General features: G+C 39.1%; 1 protein-coding gene across 4 annotated transcripts in view; it reads right to left on the reverse strand.

Moving 5' to 3' along the window:
- Positions 1-27,204, reverse strand: part of CAMSAP2 (calmodulin regulated spectrin associated protein family member 2) — a 79,362-nt gene that overhangs the window by 47,648 nt on the left and 4,510 nt on the right. For all 4 annotated transcript variants that reach the window (XM_084527626.1, XM_084527628.1, XM_084527627.1 and 1 more), the window contains exon 2: positions 19,938-20,197. In XM_084527626.1, the coding sequence (XP_084383752.1) occupies positions 19,938-20,197 (260 nt within the window). The remainder of the gene's footprint in view (positions 1-19,937; positions 20,198-27,204) is intronic.

Genomic DNA, 27,204 nt, shown 5'->3' on the forward strand with positions numbered 1-27,204 from the left:
TTTTTCTTAAATTTCATTTACTAATGTTATGGTGACGTGGCTTCATCTGCACAGTGCTGGGACCAGCCTAGAAGGGTAAAATTTCAGCTACTCCGTTCCACTCCCTTTCCTTAGGAGATGTGCCTCATAGCTGAAAGCTGTGTGTGACTCTTGCTTATATACTATATCGGAAATCAAGACTTTAAATAACTCAGTGAAGACATTTTAGCAAGAATTTTTGATTGTAAACAAAGGCTTTTTTTTTTTTTTTTTCAGAAGTCATTTCATTTCTTTGAGGTGGCCACTCTTCATGGTCCAAATGTGTATTTTTACTGTTTGTTGGGCAAACGTACATCTTTAAGCACCTTAGATGTACATTAATCCAGGAAAATATCAGTTAAAGAATTCAGAACATTATGCCTGGTCATTTCAGCATGCTGTCTTTAAAAAGAGGAAAACTAGCTTCAATTTTTGTATGGAAACATATGAAACCTTCCTGCATTTGCATAGGAACATTCCTTACTAATTCTTTATTAACCATAAAAAAGGCAGAGAAATGCAGTCATCATACTCATTATTGTAATGGCAATTACATTAAGAATAGGAATTATTTGTCCTTTTCCTGAAGGGTTAAGAGCAACATCCCATTTATGAACCATAACATAGCACAATAAGACATGAGAGGGAAATTGACCTTGTCAAACATTTTCTTTCAAAATAACAGCTAAGGTCAAAAGAAATTTCCCAGTCTCCTACTTAAGTGAATTCTAGCAGCAGCATTAAAGAAATTAAAACAGACACAGGAAATTACGCTGATCATAAGAAACCTGTTTCCCTATGGCTGTTCTTGTCGTAAAGCCTTGTAGGTGACAAGCTGCTGACTAATAGCATTACTAAATCAGACAGCTGACCAACATTTTTTCATCTAGTGATTAAAGGATTGTGACAGGCCAGCTGTAACAGTGGCTACTAAGCATGGAAATGGTCCACAGAGATGCTGTAACATCAGTGGGAAAGGTGCACAGCATTGTTTTGGTAAATGTATTCAAAAGCCTTTCCACTGGTTTGGTTAATCCAGACTAAACACCAAGCTTCCTTGCGACTGATCTTGAACATCTTCAAACAAGATACGATACAGGCTTCTCTTGTCAAGAACCTCTTTGCTTTGAAGTTAATCTGGAATTTAAGGCCTGTCCTGGCAAGGTGACAGAATGTCTTCCTATCGGCTTTTCACAAGAATGGGAAGTTCACTGGAATAGTAACTGAGACTTTTCCTTTTAGAAATTATTTTGGTGAAGGCATGGAAAATAATTGTAATACCATCTTCCCTAAGCGCATTTTCTTTCCAAGAAGCCTTTTTAAAAATCAAAAGGATAATTAGTTTATGACCCCCTCACCCTCCATAGAAAACACCAGAATGCTTTTTCCCCAGAGGTGAAGGCCATGACAGGAGCCCACTATGAGATGCTGTGAGTACCTCTTAGTTAATTGGTAGCCAAGATAAAAAAGAGGCCTGGTCTCACACTACACGGGTATCTGACTGTAAGCTACAGTTTTTAAGGCATGAAAACGAATTGGAAAAGTCTCTCCCCTCCACTTCCCTTTGGTAATGAAATAATTGCCAGTTCATGTGTCTATTTAAAGATTAAAACAATAAAACACACGATCATGTTCTCATTCCTCATGCCTTTTTGGTTTATAATGTTATTCCAGGAGGTGTTGCGTAATTAGTACCTCTCAAAATGGTAAAGTAAGCTGCAGCAATAACATTCACATTGGGGTAAACAACTATTTTCTTTGGCAAAATCCCACTCCTCCTTTTCTCCCCAACCGAAGCAAGCTGAGTAAGAGGCTGGGATGAGAAATGAAACTAAACCAGACAAAACAGCTGAAGACAAGAGCAGAACGCAGAAACATGACAAATCTTAACTCCTACCCTTTCATTTGCAAAATATCACTTTTCAATGAGTTAAGATGGCGATCTCTGGAATGCATGTAGGCATCTGCTGCGCCTCCAACACCAGCGGTAAATACCAGCGGCATTATTCGAAACCTCTGCTACGAGCACAAGAGATGTCAGTGCACGCTGCCCAGAAACCACACAGGCCTTGGCATAATGACAAAGTCTTTGCTTCAGCAAAATGAATGATCCCGTGCTTCAGCAAAACAAATGATCCCCCATCTCAGCTATTAAATCACACTTAACCACAGAATCACAGAAAGGTTTGGGTTGGAAGGGACCTTAGAGCCCACCTAGTTCCAGCCCCCTGCCATGGGCAGGGACACCTCCCAGCAGCCCAGGCTGCTCACAGCCCCAGAGATGGGGCATCCACAGCTCCTCTGGGCAGCCTGTGCCAGGGCCTCAGCACCCTCTGAGTGAAGAATTTCCTCCTAACTTCTAATCTAAATCTACCTTTTTTGGATTAAAACCATGCCCCTTGTCCTATCTGCCCATGCCTCCTTGTGCTGGGGGGAACTGTGAAGAGGGGTGGAGAAGGGAAGGATCTGGAAAGCCAAGGATTTTTAACTATTCTTTAATAGATTCAGGAAATAACAGCCATAGTTAAGCATCATGCCCCACCAGCAGTGCCACGTACTGCAATAGTGAGATCAGTGCAGGCCTAGTGCAGAAGATACGTACAGGTGTTGTGTGTTTAAAAGGTGGTGTGAACAATAAGGACCACAGAGGAATGACATCAGGGCAAGCCAAAAACACTGCTACAAAGTACTGCTACAAGAATCCTAGTAATATTTTTTTTTTAAATGAGACTAAATAAAGCAATGTAGAAATTGCTGTTCACTGAATTGTCCAACTCTGACTGCCTTATTGCACTTTGTGTTTAAATGTTTGTGTTTTCTTTTCCACACCTCCTTCTCACTAAAATTATAAACTGAGAGACATCTGTTCTTTCTTTACAAACATCCCGACTCTGTAATCCCATAATCCCTAAATGGGAAAGGGTGATTATTGGAAGCTTGTCTGAACTGCTCGTGAGATACATCACTAAATGTATGAGCAAACACAAGTCAGCAGCTTGAAGTAGGTGCCATCAGAATAAAAGGCATTAAGTGTAACTTATGTTACCTGAGAACCCAAAGGAAAACATTATCAAACCTAAAAATCTGTCTCTCAGCATGGGCAGGCCAATCCATTTCAGGAAGATAAAAATCAGCATTGCAATAGCACAAGGTGGCATGGACACCATTAGAAAAACTGGTATATAATTCTCTAAAGAAGCAATATCACAGCACATTTAGTCACAGGTAACAGGCAATGCCCAATACAGTGTCTGTACAGTCTGCCTGATCATCCCAAACAGTAAACAATTCTGCTAAAGAAAACCAATGTAGTACACACTATAGATGCATGAACACTTAGCATACTCTAGCACTACTCAAAAGAGGAAATTCTCTGAAAGTCGCTGATGCTCTAAACAAATATTTTCATCTGGAAGCCTCAGTTACAACAAAAATAGTAGATTTAAAATCAATCTTTCCTGCATGTGGACCTGCCCTTCTCATGAAAGTGACTTAGGGAGTACAAGTTGGGGCCCTCATCTGTTACTGTGTTAGTTACAGTGATGCTGGTAGTACAATGAAACAAAGTCCTGAAGATACTTCACTGATTTTTCACAGATTTTCATAAAGAATCCATTTGCTTGTTCTGTAGGTCCTGTACTTTGATTGAAAAGTAAGATAGAAAAGAAAAAAAAAAAAAGCTTTTTTGCTTCCTCTCAGATATATAGCACACGGTAATCCAACACTTCTCAAAGAAAGGTATTTCCCTGAGCTGTGCACCACAGAGTTCATTTTCACCTTGTCTCTTCTCAAAGCTAACCTGTAACACTTCACTGCTGAATTCCATGTGGGCTTAGAGCAACACTAGTAACCGGCATCAGTGCAAATATCACTTTAATGCACAGCTAGAAAAGCATTATTAAAAAAAAAAAAAAAAACACAAACAAAACACAAAACAATTATCAAAATCGATAACTTCCTGTAATATATTCCGATTTCCTGTTTTAAACTAAAATACATTATTCTGCCCCAGAAACTACAACAATAAGGTAAGTAATACTGTCACGCCTAACGATTTGCAGTGTATTATTTTAATCTGCAAAGTACCATCTACACAGATGCCACTGCAAGGACAGAGGAGGAGAGGTGGGAGTTATACTGCAGAAGAAAATCATTTATCATCCTTCTGCAAAAGATATTCCTGGCAATAGGCATAATCACAACATGCCTACACACAGATCTTGAGGTCTCTGCTTTATTGGGGTTGGCACAGAGAGATGACACCTTTTAGATGATACAACTGAAGAACTTTCAGGAAGGATCTCCAAGCACTCATCTCTGGTTATCTTTTGGTAACAAAATAGAAGGAAGTAGAAAGAAATTAAGTTGCTTGATGACAACCAAGCTTTGTGAATTGATGCACTGTGTTCTTCAGGCTCAGCAGTAACTTCACTTCCCTTTACCCTCCTACGCAGCCCTCATGGAAGACCCAGTTGCCACCCTGAGCCCTCTAATCTCTCCCATTTTTCCTCAAACCTGCATCCTGAGGACCTTCCTGAACAATTCTCAATACGTGCTGGCTGGCCAGGAAGGAAGCTCATCAGAATCCACAGCTACTTGGATTGCACTTCCATCTTTCCTTTGTCACATCAGTAAATTTGCCTCTCTTCTCTAGTCCAACAATATCTCCAATATACTTGTAAGAACTTGAGCAAGAAAGAATTTGTAAGATAAATAACAAGGAGAAGACACACAGAGGCCATTAAATAATTGGAACAACAGTTAGAAACAAAGTATTATTTGACTAGAATTAAATTTGCAAATTCAGACCATATTTTAAATTCTTTTGAAAGAAGGGTTGGGAAAGATACTGAAGCAATACCAAGAACAAAAATATCAGCAGTGTGTCTCTTCAGGAAAACTTGAAGCTAAATGTAGTCAGTGATCATACTGGAAGAATGGTGTTTTTCTAAATGAAGTAAGTAGCAGATAAAATCTAGATGACTACAGTTTGGATAAGACAACAAAAGGGACAATACAGTCAAATAATCATATTTTAAAATTCCGGGAAATCAGTCTTGCATGATTTGAACTTGAATTTATTCATAAAGATGCTAGTTAAGTGTTATCTAAAAATAATTATGAACCAAGACCTTCATACAGGAAAAAGTGATGTACCTGGCAAGAAAAGCAGACATTTTTTACCCCAGAGAACGTAGTAACATTTTAGATAACAATGCAGCCAGTCTTTTGTGCTGCTGCCCAAGCTCTCAGCCTTATAAAGATGGCTGGTTGCTCATTTCACTGATGACTGAAGATACTTACTACGTTTAAGGATAAGAAAAAATGGTGGGCTGTGAAGCTTCTCAACCCTAACATGATGACCTGTGAGATCAAATCAGATGATGGCCTGATGAGAAGGACTTCTAGTTGAGCCATCCTGAAAGAAATTTCATATTTTTCAAGAAAACTGCACATGCAAAAGAGACCACCAGCAATTCTGTAGGTAGTCACAGAATCACAGGATGGTTGAGGTTGGAAGGGACCTCTGGAGGTCATAGTCCTCCTTAAGTATGCTCAGTGTTGAGCTGGTGAAAATTGTTAGTCACCATGATGTTGAAATTTTATAACTGAATGCTGTTCTTAAAGGCAAAGGGGTGGACAGGAGATATGCATATTTAAATTCAGACATGAAAGCACCTATCTTCTCCAATCTTTCTGAAAAGCAAAAACATGCTTTTTGCATAAATATTTTAACAATATGCATCATTAAGTTTATTTACCAATTCAGAGACATTAATCATGATTCCTCAATGGAGTTCAGATGCATAAAGTGATGCCTAAGATAGCTGGTTTAACAAAAGATTAATCATGATCCTCCTAAAAGCATATAGCATCACTCTACTGTAAGTTCAACAGAGCATGTATTTATTCATCCCATTCATATCGGCTGCTCAGTGCTTTATTTCCCATCATCAATTTGTTGCACAAGCTGCTGCTTCCAAGGTCACAAAACGCAACCCTTTCTGAACTTGCTTGCACTGCCATCTGAAGTCAGTAGCTCAGCAGGGAACAACATGCAACACCGACACTTTAAATTGAATAATTGTTAGAATGGATGGTCCCCAAGTTTTATTTTCTTCCAATAGTTCCAGTTTCATAGAAGCAGTGACGTAAACAAATAACGCAATATGAAAGATAGCTTATATATCTGGACTATGGTCTGGCTCTGCAGAAACGAGTACCTTTAAGTCTTTTCTGCCTTCCAAAAGGCATATTATTGATAGCCTCTGGACTACCTGCAAGTCCGCCGATTTCATGCATAACCTACATCTTCATCTCAGAGACTAAAACTAATAAATGAACAAAAAAAGTTGTATCAAAAAATTGCAAAACAATTTAAAGAGAATCTTTTTGTACATATCGTGCTAGTCTTTCAGTAACACTAAGAACACTGGGGACACTCCAAACGACTAGAAGCAATGAAACAATGGATCATTATTATTATTATTATTTTAGAGTCAGCAGACAATACAGATAATTATAAGAATTCATATTCTTCTTCTCATCCCATGTAAAACAATTTCAGAGTCACAAAGCAGCTTGGTTTATTAAAAAAAAAAAAAAGATAAAAATACTAATTAAAAATATGAACCTATGCAACATAAGCCACTCTTTAAAAACTCATTTACAAATGTAGCTGAGAAGTACACGGCATCTGACTTGATACTAATCCATCCTGATTAAATGGAATTTTTAATTCGAGATACATTAAGTGGAGTTATAATCTGGTCAGCTAAGCTTAAAATGCAACTCCAAGCCCCAAATCGTCACTGAACATGTGAGTTCTCTGAGAAACACCACAGGGATGAGCTATCTTGCCATTTCTTACTACTTATATTTATTAATGGCCTGGAAGAAAAACTCATCATTGATCAGGTTTGAAGAGAATGCAAGATTTGTGGGAAAGGTGATTAAAGAAGAGAACGGATCAGAGGAGTAAAGCAATTGCTTCTCAGATCTGGAGGGTAAGGAGGGGGCTGAGAAGAGAACCAAATAAATCACAGTGAAATGGAGGGGCCCACTTCAGCTTAAAAAAAAAAAAAAAAACAAGCTACATTTATCATAAAGTTGGTATCTTTTCTAATAAAAGAAAGGTTTAAAGTTGCTTGAGGAAAAGAACCTTAAGCTTAAGGAATTGACACTACAGCCACATGTATGATAAGAGCATAATTGTGTTTAAGTCATTAAGACATCAGATCTTGTTAGAACAAGCAAGGCTGCATTATCCTTCCCTCTCCCCCATAATCAGTACAAGCCAATAATACCAAGCCACATGTAGCCTGTTACATAAATTCTCAGTCTCCCTGTGTTCTGGGAAAACCAAATTATCCCTCCGTACCTAGAGGCTTACGGGTATTATAATTACTATTTATTTTTTCAGAAGCACACTGTACTTGAGCAGGATTGGGATTTTTTTCCCCCCCCCAAGCTCTGACCTGGAAAATTAAGAATTTGCTAGCATATGCATGTTGAGACTTAAAGAAAATACAATTCATCATTCTAACTAAAAATTAGGGTGAAAAAAAAATACAAAAACCGCTGGGGATTACCTGGGGGACACCATAACACCTTAGAATATACCTGAGTTGTTTATTTGACTGATGCAGTTGTTGTCTACTACCCTAAGCCTGACAGCAAGTTCAGTAAGTAAACTGAGCAGGACTTCCTCTACTAGTCCTCTACTGGTCTCTGTACATCTCTCTTCTTCAGCTCCCTCATTATTATACCATTCTACTTCCCCCAAACCACCCTGTCAGTTTTCTCTGTATTTCTTCCTGTTGCTGAAGATGAAGCTAAAGTCAAAGTTTGAACAATCTCGCTCTTTGCAAGAACCTATCTGTTAGGCGTACTGCCCTATAGGGAATTCAGCAACACAGAAGTCATGAAGCTCCCTGACAGAATGATAGATAATTACCCTAAATTAGTCTTCCTATGGGCACTTTTTTTTTTTTTTAACCTCATATACACAAACATGTTTTTCCATAGAACTTCTAAATAACAGATTTGGTTTTGCCTTTTTTTTTTTTTTTTTTTTTTTTGGGGGGGGGGGGGACAGGAGGTCAGGCACAGGGAAAAGAGAAGAGTAAAAGCTCTTCAAAACTGAACTGAATTTTCTTTCCATCAACATATTGCCAATTTCATTGTCACCCTTTTATCAATTAAGATGCAACTCCACACAGTCATTTTACATTGAACCCCCCCTTTTTTTTTTTTTTTTTTTTTCCTCCACTCAGCTTTATGTTGAGTCTCCTCTGGAGATATTGAAGGCCCACCTGGACACCTACCTGGGCAACCTGCACTAGGGAACCTGCTTTGGCAGGGAGTTGGACCAGATGATCTTTCAAGGTCCCTTCCAACCCGTACAACTCTGTGATTAAAAGTATCAATGTAATAAAACTCTTAAAAGCGAGTGGAGGTCCTTACCTAAGCTGGCTGCCTTCATAAATCAATATCCTAGAAACACAGCACCTGGGCTTACAGGACTATTGCTATGTAACAGCAAAGGAAGCTTTTAAAAATGTTTATTACCCTCATAGCATGTCCTTGAAACATCAAACACAGGCCATTTTCCACCAAAAGCACGAGGCAGTAATGTGGTATATTCAGCTTGAAAACAATAACTAAGTGTCCAAAGTCACCTTTTGTATCATTACAGGGGGGAAAACAGCGAGGCAGCTGGTCAGCAGACAGGATCTGAGCCTAGAGCATACAACCACCTGACTGTGAGCATGCAGCGTTGCGCTGTCACCTGCACATCAGCAGCCACTTCCATCCGTGTGACTTGCATTCCTGAGTCTGCAAAACGCCCCAGAAGCTGCTGTGCCCTACAAGCCTCCACGAGGTCCCAGGTAAAATCCTGGGTCCAGTTTTTGCACCACATATCAAGAAGGGTTGGATCCAACAGAGGACACTCTGAATGAAGTTCAGGTGTGGGAAATAAAGTGCAAGAAAGACGTTATCTGCCCACAGAAGAGTGCTACAGAAAGGAAGGGAATGAACTGTTCTCCGTGTTCACAGAGACACAGCACGAAATAAGCTGATACAGCAACAGAAAAGACTTAAGTAGGATAAAGTAAAGGCAACAATGAGGACAGTGGAATCATCACAACAAATTCCCTGGGAAGGCTCTGAAGCGTTTATTATTTAGCCTGGTTTCAGAGGTAGCCAGACACCTCCTAGGAATGGCAACTTGAGACAGAGAGAGCATCTCATCACTGCCTGCTTGCTCTGATCTGTATCTTACCTCCTCATCACCACCAGCTCACCTGCTCCTGGCCATTATTCATGAAATTTTGAGACCCTGTGGTAAGGTTCTCCATACTACTGATGCAGCAAAATAATTTTGTGGAAGAAAAAAAGACCTCACAGCTGCCCCCAAACCTGAGAGCTTAATTCATAAATCACAGGTCAGCAGGCCAACGTCAGTAACAATGGGGCTATGGTGGTAAAGGACCTGTAAGCAAGCCTCAAAACAAATGATGTTGATAAAACAGATTGCATTTATTAAATGACATGCTATCTAGCTGTTTTTAACACCATTCATTTTGTATCTACTGTAGTAGTAGGTTAGTTGCCTAAATGCCACTATCTAGATTACTTCAAAAGATATTAGTACCCTTTAGTAACAGATACCTCAAATCTATTTTAAGAAACATAAGTTTATGTATGCGATTTCCTAGTATACATTTTACAGTCATATCCTATAAAACTCAGTATTCCAAATGAAAAATTAGTGTGATCCACCCTTACATGCTCACCCAATATCTGTGTGTTTGGTATCCTATTCTTGGAAATTTTCATCCTTTAAAACTCGTTTTTCACCTGACACTTCTTTCTATTAAACCAAGCAGTTTAAAAATACAATACATACTTCACATTGTATAGACATGTCATTTAATAAATACTGACTTGGAGGTGTTCTAAACTGTGTTCCAAACACACCCAGCTTAAAGCTTATGAAGAGCTTTTGCCACTTAACTTCTGAGAGATGCCATCAATCTTGACAGATTGTTGATCTCCAGCTAGCAGAGATTATATATGATCCAGATACATGATTATATAAATTGAGATAAAAATAGCTTTTTCCACTCCCTAAAAACGATCAAGTTGTAGCATCTCTTTCTGAAACATGTTGTGCTTCTTATCCACTGGTGTTAGATTCATGTTTAGGAAGCCAGAGAGTTATCTTCTGCTGGGAGATACCCTTCCTGATGGATTCCTGGTGGATAACATAAAGCTGAAAATCTTCCACGTTTATTGTAGACAGTCACTTTGTTGAAGAGCACTGTTGCAGTTAGCTTGTAATTTAAATAGCTGAACAAGTTACTAGATAGTTAGTGTTTTATTAAAACTCTTACACTGCTTTATTTACGTAGGAGAAATTTATTCGATTTTACTTTGGGTAACTTGGAAACACATTCTGCAAAGTAATAAAATTTCCTATCAGTCCACAGAAAACTTATAAAAACCTACCATTTCATATGAAAGACTCAAGCGTACTGATATTTACTGCATTTCATTAAGTGCCCAACAAAGAGACTGGACATACTATGAACACCTTACAGCACTTTGTTCATTCAATTTCAGAGGAAAAAAAGTCCCAGAAATTTGTTAAATTCCAAAGAGATTGTAAGAACAAAGATTTTAATGTTATGATACATCTACTGTGATGACAGAGCGTGCTCTTGGCTGATAAGCGAGGGCAGACTGCCAGGTTCATGTGTGCAGATTAACAAATGTAGATTAGCAGCATTCTTTTGTAGTGCATGGGAGCAGCTGCCGCATTATGGTGAGTACAAACTGTATTCCTTCAGCATTCAGTGCTGTTTTGTCCCCTCGTTGCCTGTGTGCGTACTCCACAGAGCTGGTAGTGAAGCTCTCCTTATGTTTACACGACAGACCCATACCTCCTGCTGAATGCAGCTCACTATTTTCCATAATAGGAAGAAAGCACTGCTCTTAACCAAGTCGCTGCCTACTACAAACGTGCAGGATCTTTAGCTTTCCCCTATCCATCAGAAGAACATTAGGAAAGATTTCTCTTCACGTAATATAAACAGACTGATGAAGAAAGATCTTCCAGGTAGTCTGTAAAACAAGTCACAGATTCTTCTTTCAGAAGCAGCTTAGTTACTATAACTCCAAATACATATTTCACCGAGAAGAATTAAGACCATTCCTAAATATTTAAATAAACTTTTCACATATTTAAAAAGAGACAAAGAAAGTTTTATGGCAGCCAGTTTGCTGCCAAGAGCTGAACTGCACTACTTAAGCAGTATCGTTAAAACTGGGAGAAGATGATCTTAAGCTGTTTAACAAAACTGTATTTTCATTAATCTTGAAAGAAATACTTCCTGACCAGTTTAGAAAGCGTTTTCTAAATGGTATCTGCCATTCTTCACAGGCTTTAGTTCTTAATATTTTTCTTTCCTAATCTGTCCCTCCATTTAACTGTTTTCCCTTGTGTGGTTCCAGGATTGCTGTGTTGTTGCTGTTGTTGTTTTAAGCCCTTCCTACTCTTCCCCTTTTTTGTGTGAGATTAACAGTAGCGTGAGAAAGAACACAAAACAAGAATACAATCCGAAGCTTTTGGGTTCAGAACTGTAGTGAACCTAAGGCAGAGGAACACCAAGTATTTTTTCAGCCCCAGCAGCACTTTGCTTCCTAATTTGCAAGGAAGTGAACAGAACAGCCAACCAAAAATGATGCACTACTGCATTTTCTCACAAAAGTCATGAGACTTTGGAAAGCATCAGCTTCTCTTAGGTATGCTTCCACTTTACTTCCTGCCATCGTTCTAATGATAGTGCTTTGGTTTAGTTAGTGTTTATTTAGTGTTACATATCAATTGAAAGAAGATATTCTGCAATATTCTCTTCTCATTTTGGAGAGCGAGGAAATACGATGCCCATAATTTCACGAGCACAAAGTACTTTGTTGTTGTTCCCGAACATTGCCTATTACATTCCTCTGGCAAAGAGAGCTCTAAGGCCAGCTCTGCACAGATCAGGAAGTTTACGGTGGTTCTGAGAAGGTACTTTCAATGCAATAAAAGCATTATGACCTATTCAACCTGCACAACTGAAATGAATCTTACAAGAGCTGTTAAAAAGCAATCAGATTGTGTTATTTTCCAAGCAAGAATTTTTATCAGTGCAAATCTGAAACTGCAGATACTTTGCTGGAACCCTGAGTAAAGTCACCATCCTGCACAGACGTTCGTACTGAAATTTAGGATACAAAAGAGGAAAAAAAATGACAAGTGTGAAAATTAAAGCTAAAGACACATAGAAGACTTCAGTTTTCTTGTGTTGGGGCAGTTGTAAATGTGAAAAGTTTTTTGTTTGTTTTTAAAGCACTAGAAGTCTTGGGAAGGATCAGCAAAGGACTCCTACTTTGTACACTTTATAGACAACTTTGGCATCAGCAGCCCTGCTACCTGCTGTATTAGTTGGTGCACAATTTGAGTAGACAGCTTTCCATGGAAACCTTAATGGTGTTGCCAAAGGCTTTGTGGTTACTTAAGTCTTTCACAAATTTGATATCAATACCTACATGCCTGGAGTTCATTCCTACCCATACTTGCCTACAGCCTGTGTTAAACAGACTTCAAAAATGATGCTCTATGAATAGATGTCTACTTTCTCCCATAAGAGATTACTAATAACTAATTGTCTTTTGCTACAGTTTTTCTTTTCAGCTATTTGTAGGCTAAGATATGTATGGATAAAAGTAAACTGAGAACAACTTAGATATGGAATTTTAGTTCAGCTGCAGTTTCTTTTGACTACAGCCTGTGCTAATCATCAACAGTGCTAAAGAATGCATTAACACCAAATAATCAAAAAGACAATTCAGTTTCAGAAAAGGAACAGACTGAGATTAAATACATTCTTCAGTCCTAGAAAACTGGGTAAATAAAACACATCCCAGTGACTCGCACTGATAATCTGCACTGGTTCTGTGCACACAGAGTTCTAGACAAAGGTAGCCTGGAAACAACCCCCAGTCCCTGCTGCTATTTACATGAAACTGATAAAAAAACATTTTGTATAAGGAATGTTTAAAAAACAAGCAGCAGGGTGAGATGGCAGAACAAAATCCCGAGCCTATAAATGAACATAAACTGCATGGAATACGCTGGGACCCTATGAGCACAACAAGCTTTATGAGGAGTGTACCAGTTACCACAAGCAGAGTACAAACTGACACCTTGTGCCCCAGGGGCCTGGGATCCATGCCCCCTGTGGGACACCGATTTCCTACCTTGGACAGATGTCTGTGCAATACTAACCAAAGGGAGATGGGGTATCTGATACAGCCTCACAAAAATACCGGATTACTCTTCTGAAGCAAATGAGAACCCGACAAGGGACTTGTGTGAAGAGACTGACCTAGAACTCAGTCTGCAGCAGAAATAGAGGAAAAATATGGAACAGCTAAGGAATACCTTACCCCAGCCTTCTGTGTGGTGTGTTAGTCTCTGAAAGTTCTAAACCTAGGAAAATAATTCTAAATTCAGGCTGTGCCAAAACTACTTTTGTTTATTACTGAAGCATACCGCCATGCAAGATGCTTAAGGATCACAAGTCAGTTAATATTTGACTGCTGTTTTAACTAAGATTGTAATATCTCATGGCTCAAGTCGAGTAACTGCACGCTCTTTTTATGTGCCCTCAACTAACAAGTAATTCACAATAGCACAGGAATGGGAACTTGTTACATCATGCCCAAAACCAGACAACAAATTCTTGAAGGCAGAAGCCACATGCAATTTCTTTGTTGTGCGAAGTGTGAGTACACTTCTTGTTGCCTTACAGAGTTAAAGGAATTCAGCAACATGCAGAGGCTGCAGCGTGTAGCTGCAAGCTAACGGGTGAGCTGCTGGAGTCCTTCGTCAAGGATAAATATTCCTCTGATGAGAGGGAATGGCATTTCAAATGAATCCACTCTGAGATCAAAAATCTGTATTGGAGGATGAGTTAACTACTTATTGTCTGCTGCCTTATCCAGGAAAAGATGCAGATTTTAGCTATGGGTACAAAATGGCATCATCAATCCCCCTTCCTTCCCCAGACAATTCAGAGGCCACAACTAACTTCACCATTACCAGCAGACAACAGAAGAGCAGAGCTGGTGCACAGGTCCCAGGAACTGCCTCTACTCCCTCCTCAGATTTGCTTCAGATCAGTTTTACTCCTGTGAAACGAGTACCCCTTGGCAGGTTGGTAACCGTAGATGTGATCCTAGAGCAAGCACATCGTCCAGTTTTGCTGCTTCTGAAAGAAGCAGTTTGTGCTGTGATCACTCCACAACGCAAGCCAGTAACACTGGGAGAGATATAAAGATTTGCATCAAAAGAGCACTCCTGATCACAACTGAAAAGCTAATACAGGCATCTAGTTACACATCAGCTGTAGCACAGGTTCACAAATCACTACAAAGAAAATCATTGCCAGACTTCCTCACAGGAGACATTTTCAAGGAAGAAAGTAATCTGCAGCTGAATTGATAAACAATTTGGATGATAGTGCACTACTGGCTGACAAACAGGGAGTACACAGAGAATTTCAGCGTTTCTTGCTTAATGAGAGCATTTTTCAAAACTTATTATACATTTAAGATCACTGCTCAGCTGGCTAATGTTTTTCTGCAGCAGTATTTTTCCAAATAGGAGTTCAGGTGTATGCACAACTTATGCTTTTTGACTGCATTATGCTTTTTTTTTTTTTTTTTTTTTTATTGGCAGTGGTGGTGGTAGTTTGGTTTTTAAGCATTTTTCACTATTGAGACAATTATGTAAAGAAAGAATTGTTATAATAGCCTATTTGCCTGGAGATAGTGTTTATATATGACATACTCACTCATCTCTTTCTACTCACTAAATTTTAAGAAATAAAGTATTTTACGTATGTAAATCAAGTGAGCACATTCTATTTTCCTGCCCTCGTTGTCATATATTGATAGATTTTTGGTGCAAGCTTGGCAGTAGTCTATAGTATTACGACAGCTGTTCATGCTCTTTCCCCCTCAGCCCTTAATACTTGCTGGTTTTAAACAGGTACTTAAGATTTCACATTATTATCCCTCAAGCTTGAAATTTAGTTAGACTTGGCCCTGCCATGTTAGGGACAGAAACTGGGCAGCACCGAAGTCCACAGCTTGGGTAATTACGCAGCTTCAGCTTCCCTGCAGAGCATCAGGCAGTTTCCCTGCAGAGTACCAGGCAGCAGAGAATTAAGATGCTGCTTCTTTATTTTCTTTATTCCTTCCCCCCAAATGGCTGAAATGCATTACAGGGACTTAGGGGAGGGAAAACATTTTTAATTCCTCACTGAATCTATCTGTTCTTCCAACCACTTGAAGAAAATTGACAGAGACCACTAGCACATGGATACAAAATGGTCAGAATGATTAAATATCAAAATTCTTGTAAAAGGGTTGGGCTTGCCATAAATATACTATTCAGTCAGTATACAATTATTGGTAAAATGCTGAAAATTGTCTCCAAGTCTCCTCTGGTTCATCCTATGTGAATATATACATGTATATAAAATATATATAAATTAACATGGAAAAAATCAACTTGGAAATATAAAAGTTAAGCTTGATTTGAACTCTGATCCTACACATGTTTATCTGGAAGCAAAAATTATTGCATAACTACCAGAACCGTGCTGAATTCTGAATTCATAAGCTATTTCTTATTTCTAATTTCTATAGCCTGTCAAAATCTCCATATGGAAGTGCCTGCTGAAGACTTTTTTTTCGTGTTAACGCACTGGAACTTGCCAAAGTAGCCTTGCTCATGTTTTTGCAACTCAGTTTTCATCAACCTTTTAAGTAACAGTTAATTCTTTTTTCACTACTGAAGCATAGATTTCAGAAGCAAAAATACTTCTGTTCTTGGTTGAACGTTGTGTCAATTCCAAGCTCTGGTCTATTTTTGCAATGCTCAAAGTCTAACGTGGCAGAACCAAGACTCCTTGAGTTCCAAACTGGAGAGCAATAAGGTGGTATTTCATTTTTTGCTCCCCTGCCAAAAATAAAAGCAACAGGAGGATCCTATCAAATAATAAAATTTAACAAAAGCAAACACAGTATTAATGGCTTGCAATAGATGGAGAACAGAAATAGAGGTACCACTGAAGAGATATAAAATATTGTGTCAAGATGCAGTCTCTCAGGAACAGTGTCAATCACAAGTTTTTAAATCAGAACAAGCCTAAAAAAAAAACAGCTTTCAGTTTTACTACGAAAACAATACAAGATGTGAACAAACCAAACTTGGGAAACCAAAACAAGCCTGACCCCACACAGACTTCCCCACCCTACACAGGGGAGTCTCTAACAGAAACCTTTTCTCCTGTTATTGTCTGTTAATTCTGTGTCTTTCCCAATTCACTGCCATGCAGGAACCTGGTTTATGTATGCACATACATCCAATATACATGGATTTACACGCATACTTATAAGCATACACAAAAACTTGCAGTTTCCCCAATTAGGCACCAATGCAGTAATGACTAACACGGAAACTAGCACCCATCCTGACCCAAACGAAAATAAAACGAAAATAAAGAACGAAACACATCCACTTCAGGCTTCTCGGTTTCCATTACATGAGGTGCTCCCTAGCGAAAGGTTCAGTTGTTGCTGTCTAAGAAACCGAGAAGGCCAGCGTTTGACATCGCTGCTGTAAGTATTCTAGTCACACATGAAGCAAACCAAGAATTAATCACTGCAGCCATCCTTTGCTACAGACACGTACACAGTACAAGCAATTCCCAGTCTGACTGCAGCTACACACAGAGCATAAATCAAACAAGCCATTCTGTACTCATATCTCTTTTCCTATTTTCCTAAGGTAACTCACCCTTTCTCTGCTCTAGAAATGCAATACATCTAAGTAGAAAACACTCGATATCCTCTAACAAACACCATCTTTTCCTTTTTTATGGGGATGACAAGATAACAAAGGTAAGAACTACCATACAGCTTTCCAGTAAATTACTCAGAATTAGACTGAGCACAGGTTTAACACAATCTGGCTTAACAGAGGAACGCATGAGTTAATTACACATGCAGATTTTCCTGTTCTACACAGTTGAAAAAGAAAAATCATTCCATGCTCTAAAACAGGATATATAGCTTACATAGTACGAGTTGGAGGAACGGAGACATATGGAAGACTAGGAAAAGGTACTGCAAGATGTCAAAGGGATAATTTTAAGACTGGCAATAGTACAACCACCAGATTTGACATCCTCTGCCAACCCTACTGAGTAATAAGGAAAAAGGTTGAGACTTCCTAATTAAGACACAGCGCTGCTGCTAGGAATTTGCTTGGGGACTTCAGCATGGCATGACAAATTAAAACCCCTGGGCTACAAATATTAGGATCAAGACTCCAGTTTTCACAGCCATTTCTCTGGTAGCAACTGTGTCAGACTTGGCTGTCCTGCCCAGGACAGTTGGGCTTCCTGGTGTTCCCTGTCACATTGCCTTGGCCCAGCTGTTGCACAGCTGCTCATGAAACAGCTAGCCCAGAAAAGAAGGCTCCGGGGAGACCTTACAGCAGCCTTCCAGCACTAAAGGGGGCTGCAGGAAAGCTGGGGAGAGACTCCTTGTCAGGGGGTGGAGTGATAGGAGTGGCTTTAAATTAAAACGGGAGATTTAGATTATATATAAGGAAGAAATTCTTCACAATGAAAGTGGTGAGGCACTGGCATAGGCTGCTCAGAGAAGCCCCATCCCTGGAGGTGCTCAAGGCCAGCCTGGATGGGTTTGTGAGCAGCCTGGTCTGGTGGGAGGTGTCCCTGCGCATGGCAGCTGGTTGGGTTTTAAGGTCCCTTCCAACCCAAACCATTCTATGATTGTAGGATCTGTTGCTGGTACTGAGGCAGGGACAAGTGACCCAGAGTAGAAATCTTGGATGCTGGCTGTTACAGCATTCATGCCTGAATAAGTACCTGCTGGACCACACCTAAACAACACAGGGAAAAGCCTCAGATTTCCTCAAGCACTGGAGAAATACAAGACTGCTACTGACGTGTGTTTTAAGCAACATTAATTACTGAATTAAAGATTGGCATACTGGAGAATACAGACATATCTCAACTGACAGCTCTGAAAACAGATACCTCGTGCAACTGTTCTAGAGAGGGATCAAATGAAAAAGCCAGACTCAGAAACACAAGTCAGCAACCTTATCTTCATTCAGGGACATGAATGAAGTTACATAAAAACATTAACAGTCAGGACATTTGTTTCTTATTCTTTTAAAAGTTCTTACTTCTATGAACATTTTAAACCAACGCCTCATGACTGCTGCAAACATCCTGCAAGTTTTATATCACTTCAGAACACCTCATTTTATATCCACACCTTCTTTAACTGAAATGCCACTGGTTCTTTGCTGAACTCTCCTTTATAAAAGGGATATCAACATCAAAAAACAGACTGGTAAGATCTCAAGTTCACTGCATTCAGTGATCACAGCTAAAACACACAGAAAGGGTGTCTTGACTTGTTTCATTATACTACTGTTGAAATATTGGCATTTTTAGATCTTGAGCACTCTCTGAGCAGGACAGAGTTTTCAATCAAAAAATAAAACCAAAGCCAACATTCAGAATTTCATCTTGATATCAGATTGACTACTACCACCTCTAAAAAACAAAAACAAAGTGCAAACTATTAGGTCTAGTACTTCCTGGCAATACTGCATCGAAGAAATCATTAGTTACTAATCAGTAGTTTTAATTTCACACCCGTAAAGCCTCTGTAACTTATCAACCAGTAACAATTGATGAAATGAGAGGCTGCCTTTAGTCATACTCTGCCAAATGCTGGTTAGTGTTCTCACATGTCAGTAAACACACACTCCCAATGAGCTGAGCATAAAAATATTGCTATATTAATTTTTCCTCCATTTGAGCAGCAGCTACAAATTGCTGACCATAAAATCCAGAGGAGTTCAAGAGAACAGAGTGCAGTAGAAACAGTAATTCTATTGAGATCATAATAAAAATTGCAAGCGATTTCAAATGAACAAACTTGAGTAAAGTTCTGTGTTAGAATGGAAGTTGTCACCTCAATGCCAGTAGTCTCATACTGTTGTTATTTTCTGTATCACACATTAAATACACAGGAAGGTGAAAACAGTTTCAAATACCTCACTTTGAAGATTATTCTATCATAGTGCCAGTTTACATACAACTTAGAGGAAAGGATCGGCCATATGTAGCTGTTTTAGACTATTTTTTCCTTCCTCTCCAATCAAGGAGGAGAATCCATGGCTTAGGAGATTAGTAACAGAATCATTCATCTATTAAGCTTATGTTTTAAGTAACTGGAGAAAGCAAAAGCATATTAAGTCTTCATAAAAGAATATAACATTGTTAAGTTTTACAGTAATTTAATAGGTAACTAGTGACTACCAAATGTTATTAGGTTGAATAGCCTGCATGATCTCAACTTTTTTTTTCCATCCTTACAGAGATCTCTGGTTAAAAACACACCTTAATTTTCAAACCACCTTTCAAACAGAAATTTTCACTGGCAGTCAATGCTGTAGAACAGAAGTGAAAGTGATCATACTGCCACTACTATGTTTAAGAATGTAACACTTGCACTAAGTAGAATGATAGCTGTTCTCAATCATTAATACTAAGGTAATACATTTGTACTGACAGCTATGAGGAGATGGAAAAACAAAACAAAACAACCATAAGCCTCCCAGTAATGAAATGCATTTGAAACAAACAAAAAAAAAACTGTAACAAAATGATGCATGTTAAAAAGAAATAGGTATGCAATTTTTGGGAGTACACAGAAGAAACGTAGTAAACACGTAAACTTTAAACACTCACCATCTGAATGGGTTTTTTGTGAAGATCTCGTTCAGTCACCAATTTTTCTTGGTCAGTGACATAAAGGCCTTTTTGTGCCAGAGCTTGTATAACCGCATCATGACCTAGAAGTGGTTTTGCAGCATCACTCTTGAGAATAAGGCTCCCAGCACGACAGTAGAGTTCTGCAGACAGCAGCAAGTTAACAACAGGTGGTTTAATGTGCTCCTGGTCATATTGGTCTGTGTAAAATGGTTCTCGCAGTTCTTCTGGAACATTTTCTACCAAAAAAAAAAAATGAATAAAACATCTGTCAGTATTAGAAAGGATAGGTATAGCACTAGTTCTTGTTTGGTTTGTTTTTAAGCATGTGGACTCCAAATAATGTCACAGAAAGCACCTTCAAGGGAAGGCCAGAACCATTACTCAGTAACTTTGCATACAAAGGTAACAGTTAAACAATATATAGAAACTTAAGGAAAAATTCAAAGTGTTCCACTCTGCGAAGGCCACACCAGAAGGCCAACCTGTGGTTTACATTACCATGAATTTCAGATTTTCTGGCGTTTCCAAATACATGCTCAAACATTCTAATTTCCTTCAGCACAATATTATATAGGTCAGACATTTAGAGACAAAACAACGTCCATTCAAGAACAGAAAAACTGTCTGTTACTGTAATAAAATGGAATGGAATATTTGAGCAAAGATTAATTCCTGAGGCAAAAAGGGAAGCTTCCACTCAGCAGCCTTCTAGGTTTTATATATGCGTATTGTGCTGCTTATGTCAAAGGTTATGCATCACAGAATGACAATCCAGCAGTTACGCATAAATAAATGAGAGTTTTAATGAAATTAAAATGAAAAAAAAAAACAAAAAAACAAAAAAAGGAAAATTATAGGTATCCTTCTTCTGACAAAATACTGAAGTGTTATTTGCCTATTTGCGTTACTGCTTCTCTTTTAATAGTAGAATTTTTTCTTTTAAAATGAACTAGCTTAGCACAAACAGAAAGCTATGCAAAATTCTTTCAAGTTTATACTGCGATTTTAACCCCGAAGTTGGCAGTCCAAGATGATCTGTAACAGTTTTTCCAAATACTTTATAAAGCCTAAGAGGGAGTATACTTCTTGCTGTCTACCACAAATGCAATAGTTACAAATTAATTCGATATGATATTAAATCAAGTAAAACAAATCACCAGTGATGGGGAAAATAACTTGGACGTCATTTCAGACTTCAAATTTCTAGAGATACGCACTGCAAGATGCTCCACATCCCCCTTTAAGAATTTCACTCCACATGGTTTTAAAATTAGTTAAGCCAAGAGCATTTATGAGAGAAAGAGCATGTGATTCCTTCCCTGAACCCAAGTGGAAAAGCCTATTTAATTGCTGCAAGGAACAAAGCGTGTAGGAAAACAGTGATGCAACTCCAGGTTTCTGTCCAATTCCCATCCCCGCCGCCTTCAGCTGGCTAAATGGCTACGCAGACGAGATTTGAAGCAGAGGGTGGAGTAAACAGCCCAATACGGGTGGAGCAGGAGAGACAGAGAAAAACCCACAGAACATGCCATCACAAGATAATAACAGATTATCTTCTTCCTCATACATATTCTATTACTGCCCATGTGCTCCCATTAAGGGCTCCAGACGAAGAGCTGGCCGCCTTCTAGCCAAGAAAGGATAAGACAAACATCAGACCTTCTCTGAGTTACATGGGAAGTTGGGCTGGGGTGGTGGTGGAAATGAGTAGATCAAATCCTTTGTGATTTCTTAGAAAGCCTAAAAACTTCATTACCATATCAAACAAAACCTTGAGGCAGGAGCAGTTAGATACACACAAACAGCAGTTCTGCACTCTGTGCTTTAGATTCAGAACAATGGATTTTAAGACTGAAAGTTTGAAATTCAGATTTCAAGTCCCAAAATTGAGCCAGAGGAGAAATCTTAAGATAGGAAACAGCAAACCCTTTGCCTGTGAGTCTTTACTGATCTTTTATCTCTGAAACATACCTGAAAGTGACAAGATGCATTAAGTGTATTTGTCATGGAAGAAGGACATCCATTCCTGGGGTTTAATAAGGAAAAATACAATACACTAAAATCAAGATGATAGCTATCAAAGACAAACAGATTTTTTTACAGAAATATTTCTGTATTTGAAAAATACGGCAAGAGAGAAAAATATACTTATGCCATTTCTTTTTTTTTCCTTGGTGGTCACAAAAATGAACCCAGAATAGAACCTTAATGGTGTTCACGATAATAAACTTGGAATTAAAAATTATTGGAGAAACAGAATATGGACAGAAGGTGCTACCATGAGACATGGTGACTGCAGACATATTCTGAAGTTAAAAAAAAAAAAAAAAAAAACAACAAAAAAACACAACAACAAACCATTGTGAAAGTGTACTCCTAAAGAATCCCTGCTGTAACAAGATGAAAACCTGTCTTCAGAAAGAGTCCCCTAAGTTTTGCACACAGGAAGATATGCACTTCTTCCCCACTTCTAATGCGTGTATCCGACTGACTGATGCCAGACTGGATCCTGCCAGAAGATTCGGACTGGAGGCTAGCTTGTGACAGCGAAGGAGCACAGCGCAGGGCAAAACGCAGCAGCTCGATGCGGGGGGAGCTGCAACCTGACGGCTGTGCCTAGCACCCTGCCACAACCACCACGGGGCCAAAAGCTATTAGCAGCAGCGCCGGCACGACTGGAGAGAGTGGAACTGCCCCGTGAGGCAGGGCAGTGCCCTAACACTGATGCCCATTATGTGCATTTCAGCAGTCCCTTTCCTTGCCCCGCTGACAAGAGTCCTTCATATTAAGCTGGAACAGTAAGTAACAGTTTAATAATCAATAGCGTCGCACATTCTGCCACAACGTACCATTGACCTTGGAGTTTGTGGCAAAGAAGAGTGATTATATTAGAGATATATGGGTGATTATGTCAGAGATATGAGGGGGACACCGAGTGCGGGCCTCAGCCCGTGAGGAGCCGGGGATGTGCTGCGGAGGCTGGGAGGCCCGGCCTGCAGCGCCCAGCGGGCACCTCACGGGCACATGGACTCAGGCTGTTCCCAAACCAGGCAGCAGTCACAGGCTGCCACAAGGGAAATCTCAGCTCAGCATGAGGAGAATTCTCCCCAGGAATGGCAGCCAAGTGCTGGAAAAGGTTGCCCAGGAGGCTGGGAAGCCGCCACCTCACAGGCTTCAGGCCTCCATGCGTCAAAGCCCTGAGAGGCCTGAGCTGGCTTGGGAAACAGCTCTGCTTGGAGCAGAGATAAACCACACCTCCAGAGAGCACTCACACCATTCTTCTCCTCTGAAATTGTCACCAGGATCACAGGTTGCAATTTTGGAAGCCTGTTCTTGATATCAATTGATTTTTATTTTTAAAAAAGTTCTCTTTAGAGAAGAAAAACATGAAAGGATGCATTCCAAGCTTTAAAATAAACAAGGGATGTTTGTAAATGAAATAATTCTAGCTTACCTTTCAAGTTTAAAAGTTGACTTTAAAGGGATGGAATTACCTAAAAATAATTCATGGGTACTAGCCCTGAATTTACCTTTAGAAAGGGCTTTATTTAAAAAACATACACACAACTCTGCTCAGATGAATTACTCCTTGAGACAGTGTCATGTCCTTCTTGGGAACAAGTTATTCATTATAATGTGGAAAGTCTAAGCTTTCTCTAAAAATTAACTTTTTTTGTGGTAAAATTTCCAGATTTCCATATAGACTAATATAATTCCTGAGTTACATGACTACAAGATTATGACAGTGAACAACTCCAGGTTTTTGAATGCTTGCATTCAGGAAGCGTACACACTTGAAAAAGAGGCCTTTTTGATGGAGGCTTCTATTCCAGAAGATAACATAAACAAGTTAAAAATACTAGGGCTTCCCTATTCTTGGGAGCCAAAGGCCACATTAAACCTCAGACTAGAAAATTTCCATCTCTACAGGTTACTGACTTCCACCAACAAGCACATTAAGAAAAAACTACTTGTAAAAGGCTTTGAGATTTAACAAAGATTTATTCTGTGAAAGTTCTGACTAATACCTTCAAGCACTTCCTAGCGCAAACCTGTAGATGAATTTATGCCAGCTCTTAATGGACTCAATCACTTGGCAGTTTTCTGCAGGCCAGCAAAGGTATGCCTTCGCCATACGGTATCAACGTAAGTTTCTGCCATTCAGACTCCACTTGCTAATGTGCCACATTGCCATTTCGACACAGAGTAGAGCTAGAGCCTTCATGAAAGTCGAATCCCTGAGGACCAAGAACAGGCCAGGAAAATGAGATTTATATAATAGCTTTTGATGAATTTTCATAGCTTCCTCATGAAACTCTTCCTCATCTTATTAGATGAGGAAGACACTTCAGTTTGCCGTTGTGTTTTGGAGGGGCCTTTGATTTGCTCTGTCTGCCACTTCCTTTGCTGTTCTTGACTAACTTGTACCAAGGAGCAACTACCTAGAAGATCAGCTTCTACAGACTTAGGGCAGACTGATTTTTGCTGTCACAATTCTTACCTTTCTCCACTGCAACTAAACTGAACTTGAGAGATACTTGTTTATTTAAAGTATTTCTGTGAAAACAAATCCAGGCCCTACCCCCATCTCTAAATGCCACAAAAATAGACTGCTAGTCCACTCCTTGGGGAGCAGCTCTGCACTCTGAGCAGGCAGTTCACATAACATTCTGAGGGTGTCTTGCTGATGAGCCATCATGAAATAAAAACACAGAAGCCCTGCCACCCTCAAACACAGCAACTGAGTAGCTTCCAATACCTACAGGCTTACCCTGACAAAAAGCCTACAGTCCTCAGTTCTGCCTCATGCACTGAATTGGAAAACAACTCGTAAAGATATAAAGGGGTTGAGTACATTGCAAGCTATTCCTCACCTTACATCTCCTGCTTTACCAATTGGAACACGTCTTTTTGGAAATCTTGTGCAAAGAAACTCAACAAAAGCCATTTGTCTGTGGATGACTATTTTGGACGAAGGAAGAGAATTATTTTCTCTGTCATGATGACTGCTTGAAGAAGAATACAACAGAAGGTCTGACCTTTGTATGGAAAAAAATGTTTTATAGAAGACACGCTATCGAACAATAAGCCAAATATATTTTCTTGCAACACAGTATTGTTTTGAAGAGTGCTAGTTATATCAGATCTAAATTTCAGGTATAGTGTCATTGAGACTTTTTTTAATTATTATTTTTTATAGGGGTCGCAGTTTCTAGAAAGATTTCTTATCTCAGACACAAAACAAAACAAACACCACAAAGTAAACAAAACAGACTCTAACTTCATGCCCCATCCAGACCTCAGTTATTTTTCCGGAGTGCTGAGCATCACGTAAGAAAAGCTGTTCTGGGCCACACTACTTGTCTAGCCTGTCCCATATTCTGTCTTCAGTAGCACAACAGGAAATGCTCACCAAGCATACAGGAAAAAACGGGAAAGTGTAACATCCGCTTTACCAACACCTGCCTATTTATTCAAGTTCTGATAAACCTAAGAATAACTTAAAATTACCCCTGGAAGTAAAGGGATCAACTCTAACTTGCATAAATACCTTCAGAACTTGTTTTCAAGATGGGTGAGATACAAGAAATAAAGATAATCCTATAGTTATAATCCCATCACACTCATTTGGCATCTTGATAACATATCTTTATTATAACTGTTTTAAATAAAGGATTACTTCAGAAATTTAGAGATAAAAACTTACTTCTTGAACTTAAGGACCTCAAACCACAAAGAAAACTTTTTGTCAGCCATAACTACGCAGACAGGAGGTGAAACATCTACCTCGGTGTCTGTACTACAGGCTCTCTTAGCTTCTAATTGAGGAAAATAAAATGGTTAAGAAACTGCTAGAACTATACAACTCTTGCATTAGGCAAACACATTTCAACTTTGTAGCAAGGATCTCCCATTACCACCGCCTGAACCAGTAATGATGTACTTTTGGGAGGGAAGTGGGGCGGGTCGTTTAATTTTTCTTGCAAGCCTGGAGGGATTTTCACCCCCAGCACTATTTTCTGGACTGTGATCACCAAAAGCATTCATTCAGAGCCCTGGGTTTGCCAAAGCAAGTGGATAAAAGTTACTCATTTCTGCAACGGCATCGTATCCAGCTCTGCTCATTCAAGTCCCCCAGGTAGCTAGAAAAATGAACTTACAAGAACATCTCATATGGGAAAGCTGAGAAGTTCCCAATTCACTTTCCATGGACAGATAGTCAGAATGAGAGCACCTTTAAACATGAAGTCACTAAATTAACCCAACCGACTATCCTAAATCACTGAAGGAATGAAGCTAGAGGACTGCTGTAGTAGTGGCAATGATCGTTGAAGAATATAAAAGGGAAGTATACTTCATCTTGTCACATAGATGAGCATTTCGTTAGCCTCTTCACATTACCTTCTGCAGGCAGGCACTTCAGGTTTAATGCCAGCTATGCTCCAGGTAGGCTGGATAATATGAAGTCATTGAAAGAATAGATCATAAACTCCCTTACCTGGCGTTTTATCATGTAGTAAGAATCCTAACAACTTAATAATTCATCTTCCATACTTCTGTGTATGCACAGTCTATAACTACAAATGACTTTGGCAAACCTGTTAAGCTCAAAAGCTCATTTGCTTTTATTTACTTAAAAAAAAAAAAAAAAGAAAAAATCTACAATCAAACATTCATTCATTAGACATTTCATTAGACAGAAATTAGGGATACAATAAACTTCAAGTAGACCATCACAGTCGATGATTAGTCCAATCAACTGATTCTAGTAGGATTGACCAAAGTATCAATTTGTCAGTAAATAGTTTAGAAAGGTGAGAAAAAAGATCATGATACATACATACATACGTATATATACATATATAAAAAAATAAAAGGTTATCCTGGCAAGAATCCCTAACGTCTGCTTTTATACTCCCAACTCTTGTGCAAGTTTTAGCTAGCTGTCAAACTGAGCCAGAGTAAAGAAATGAGTTCTGCTAAGGAAAGATGATGAGGCGTTCTGGCCTGCAACAACCAGCACAGCAAATGAGAGTATTTAGTTAAAACTTGCTTCTGTCAGACACACAGTGTGCATTTCCTCCCTTCCTGGTTCGACTGGCAACATCTGCAAACAGCAGTAAGTAGCAGCATATAATCAATTCTGAACATATTAATCATCAGGAGCAAGCTATTTTTAAGTTTCTTGGCTAATGTTTAGTTGCAAATGATGCAATTCATAATCTACTGCTTCAGACACCTA

The sequence above is a fragment of the Aythya ferina genome, assembly GCF_964211825.1.
Source record: "Aythya ferina genome assembly, chromosome: 8".
NCBI classification, from domain to species: domain Eukaryota; kingdom Metazoa; phylum Chordata; class Aves; order Anseriformes; family Anatidae; genus Aythya; species Aythya ferina.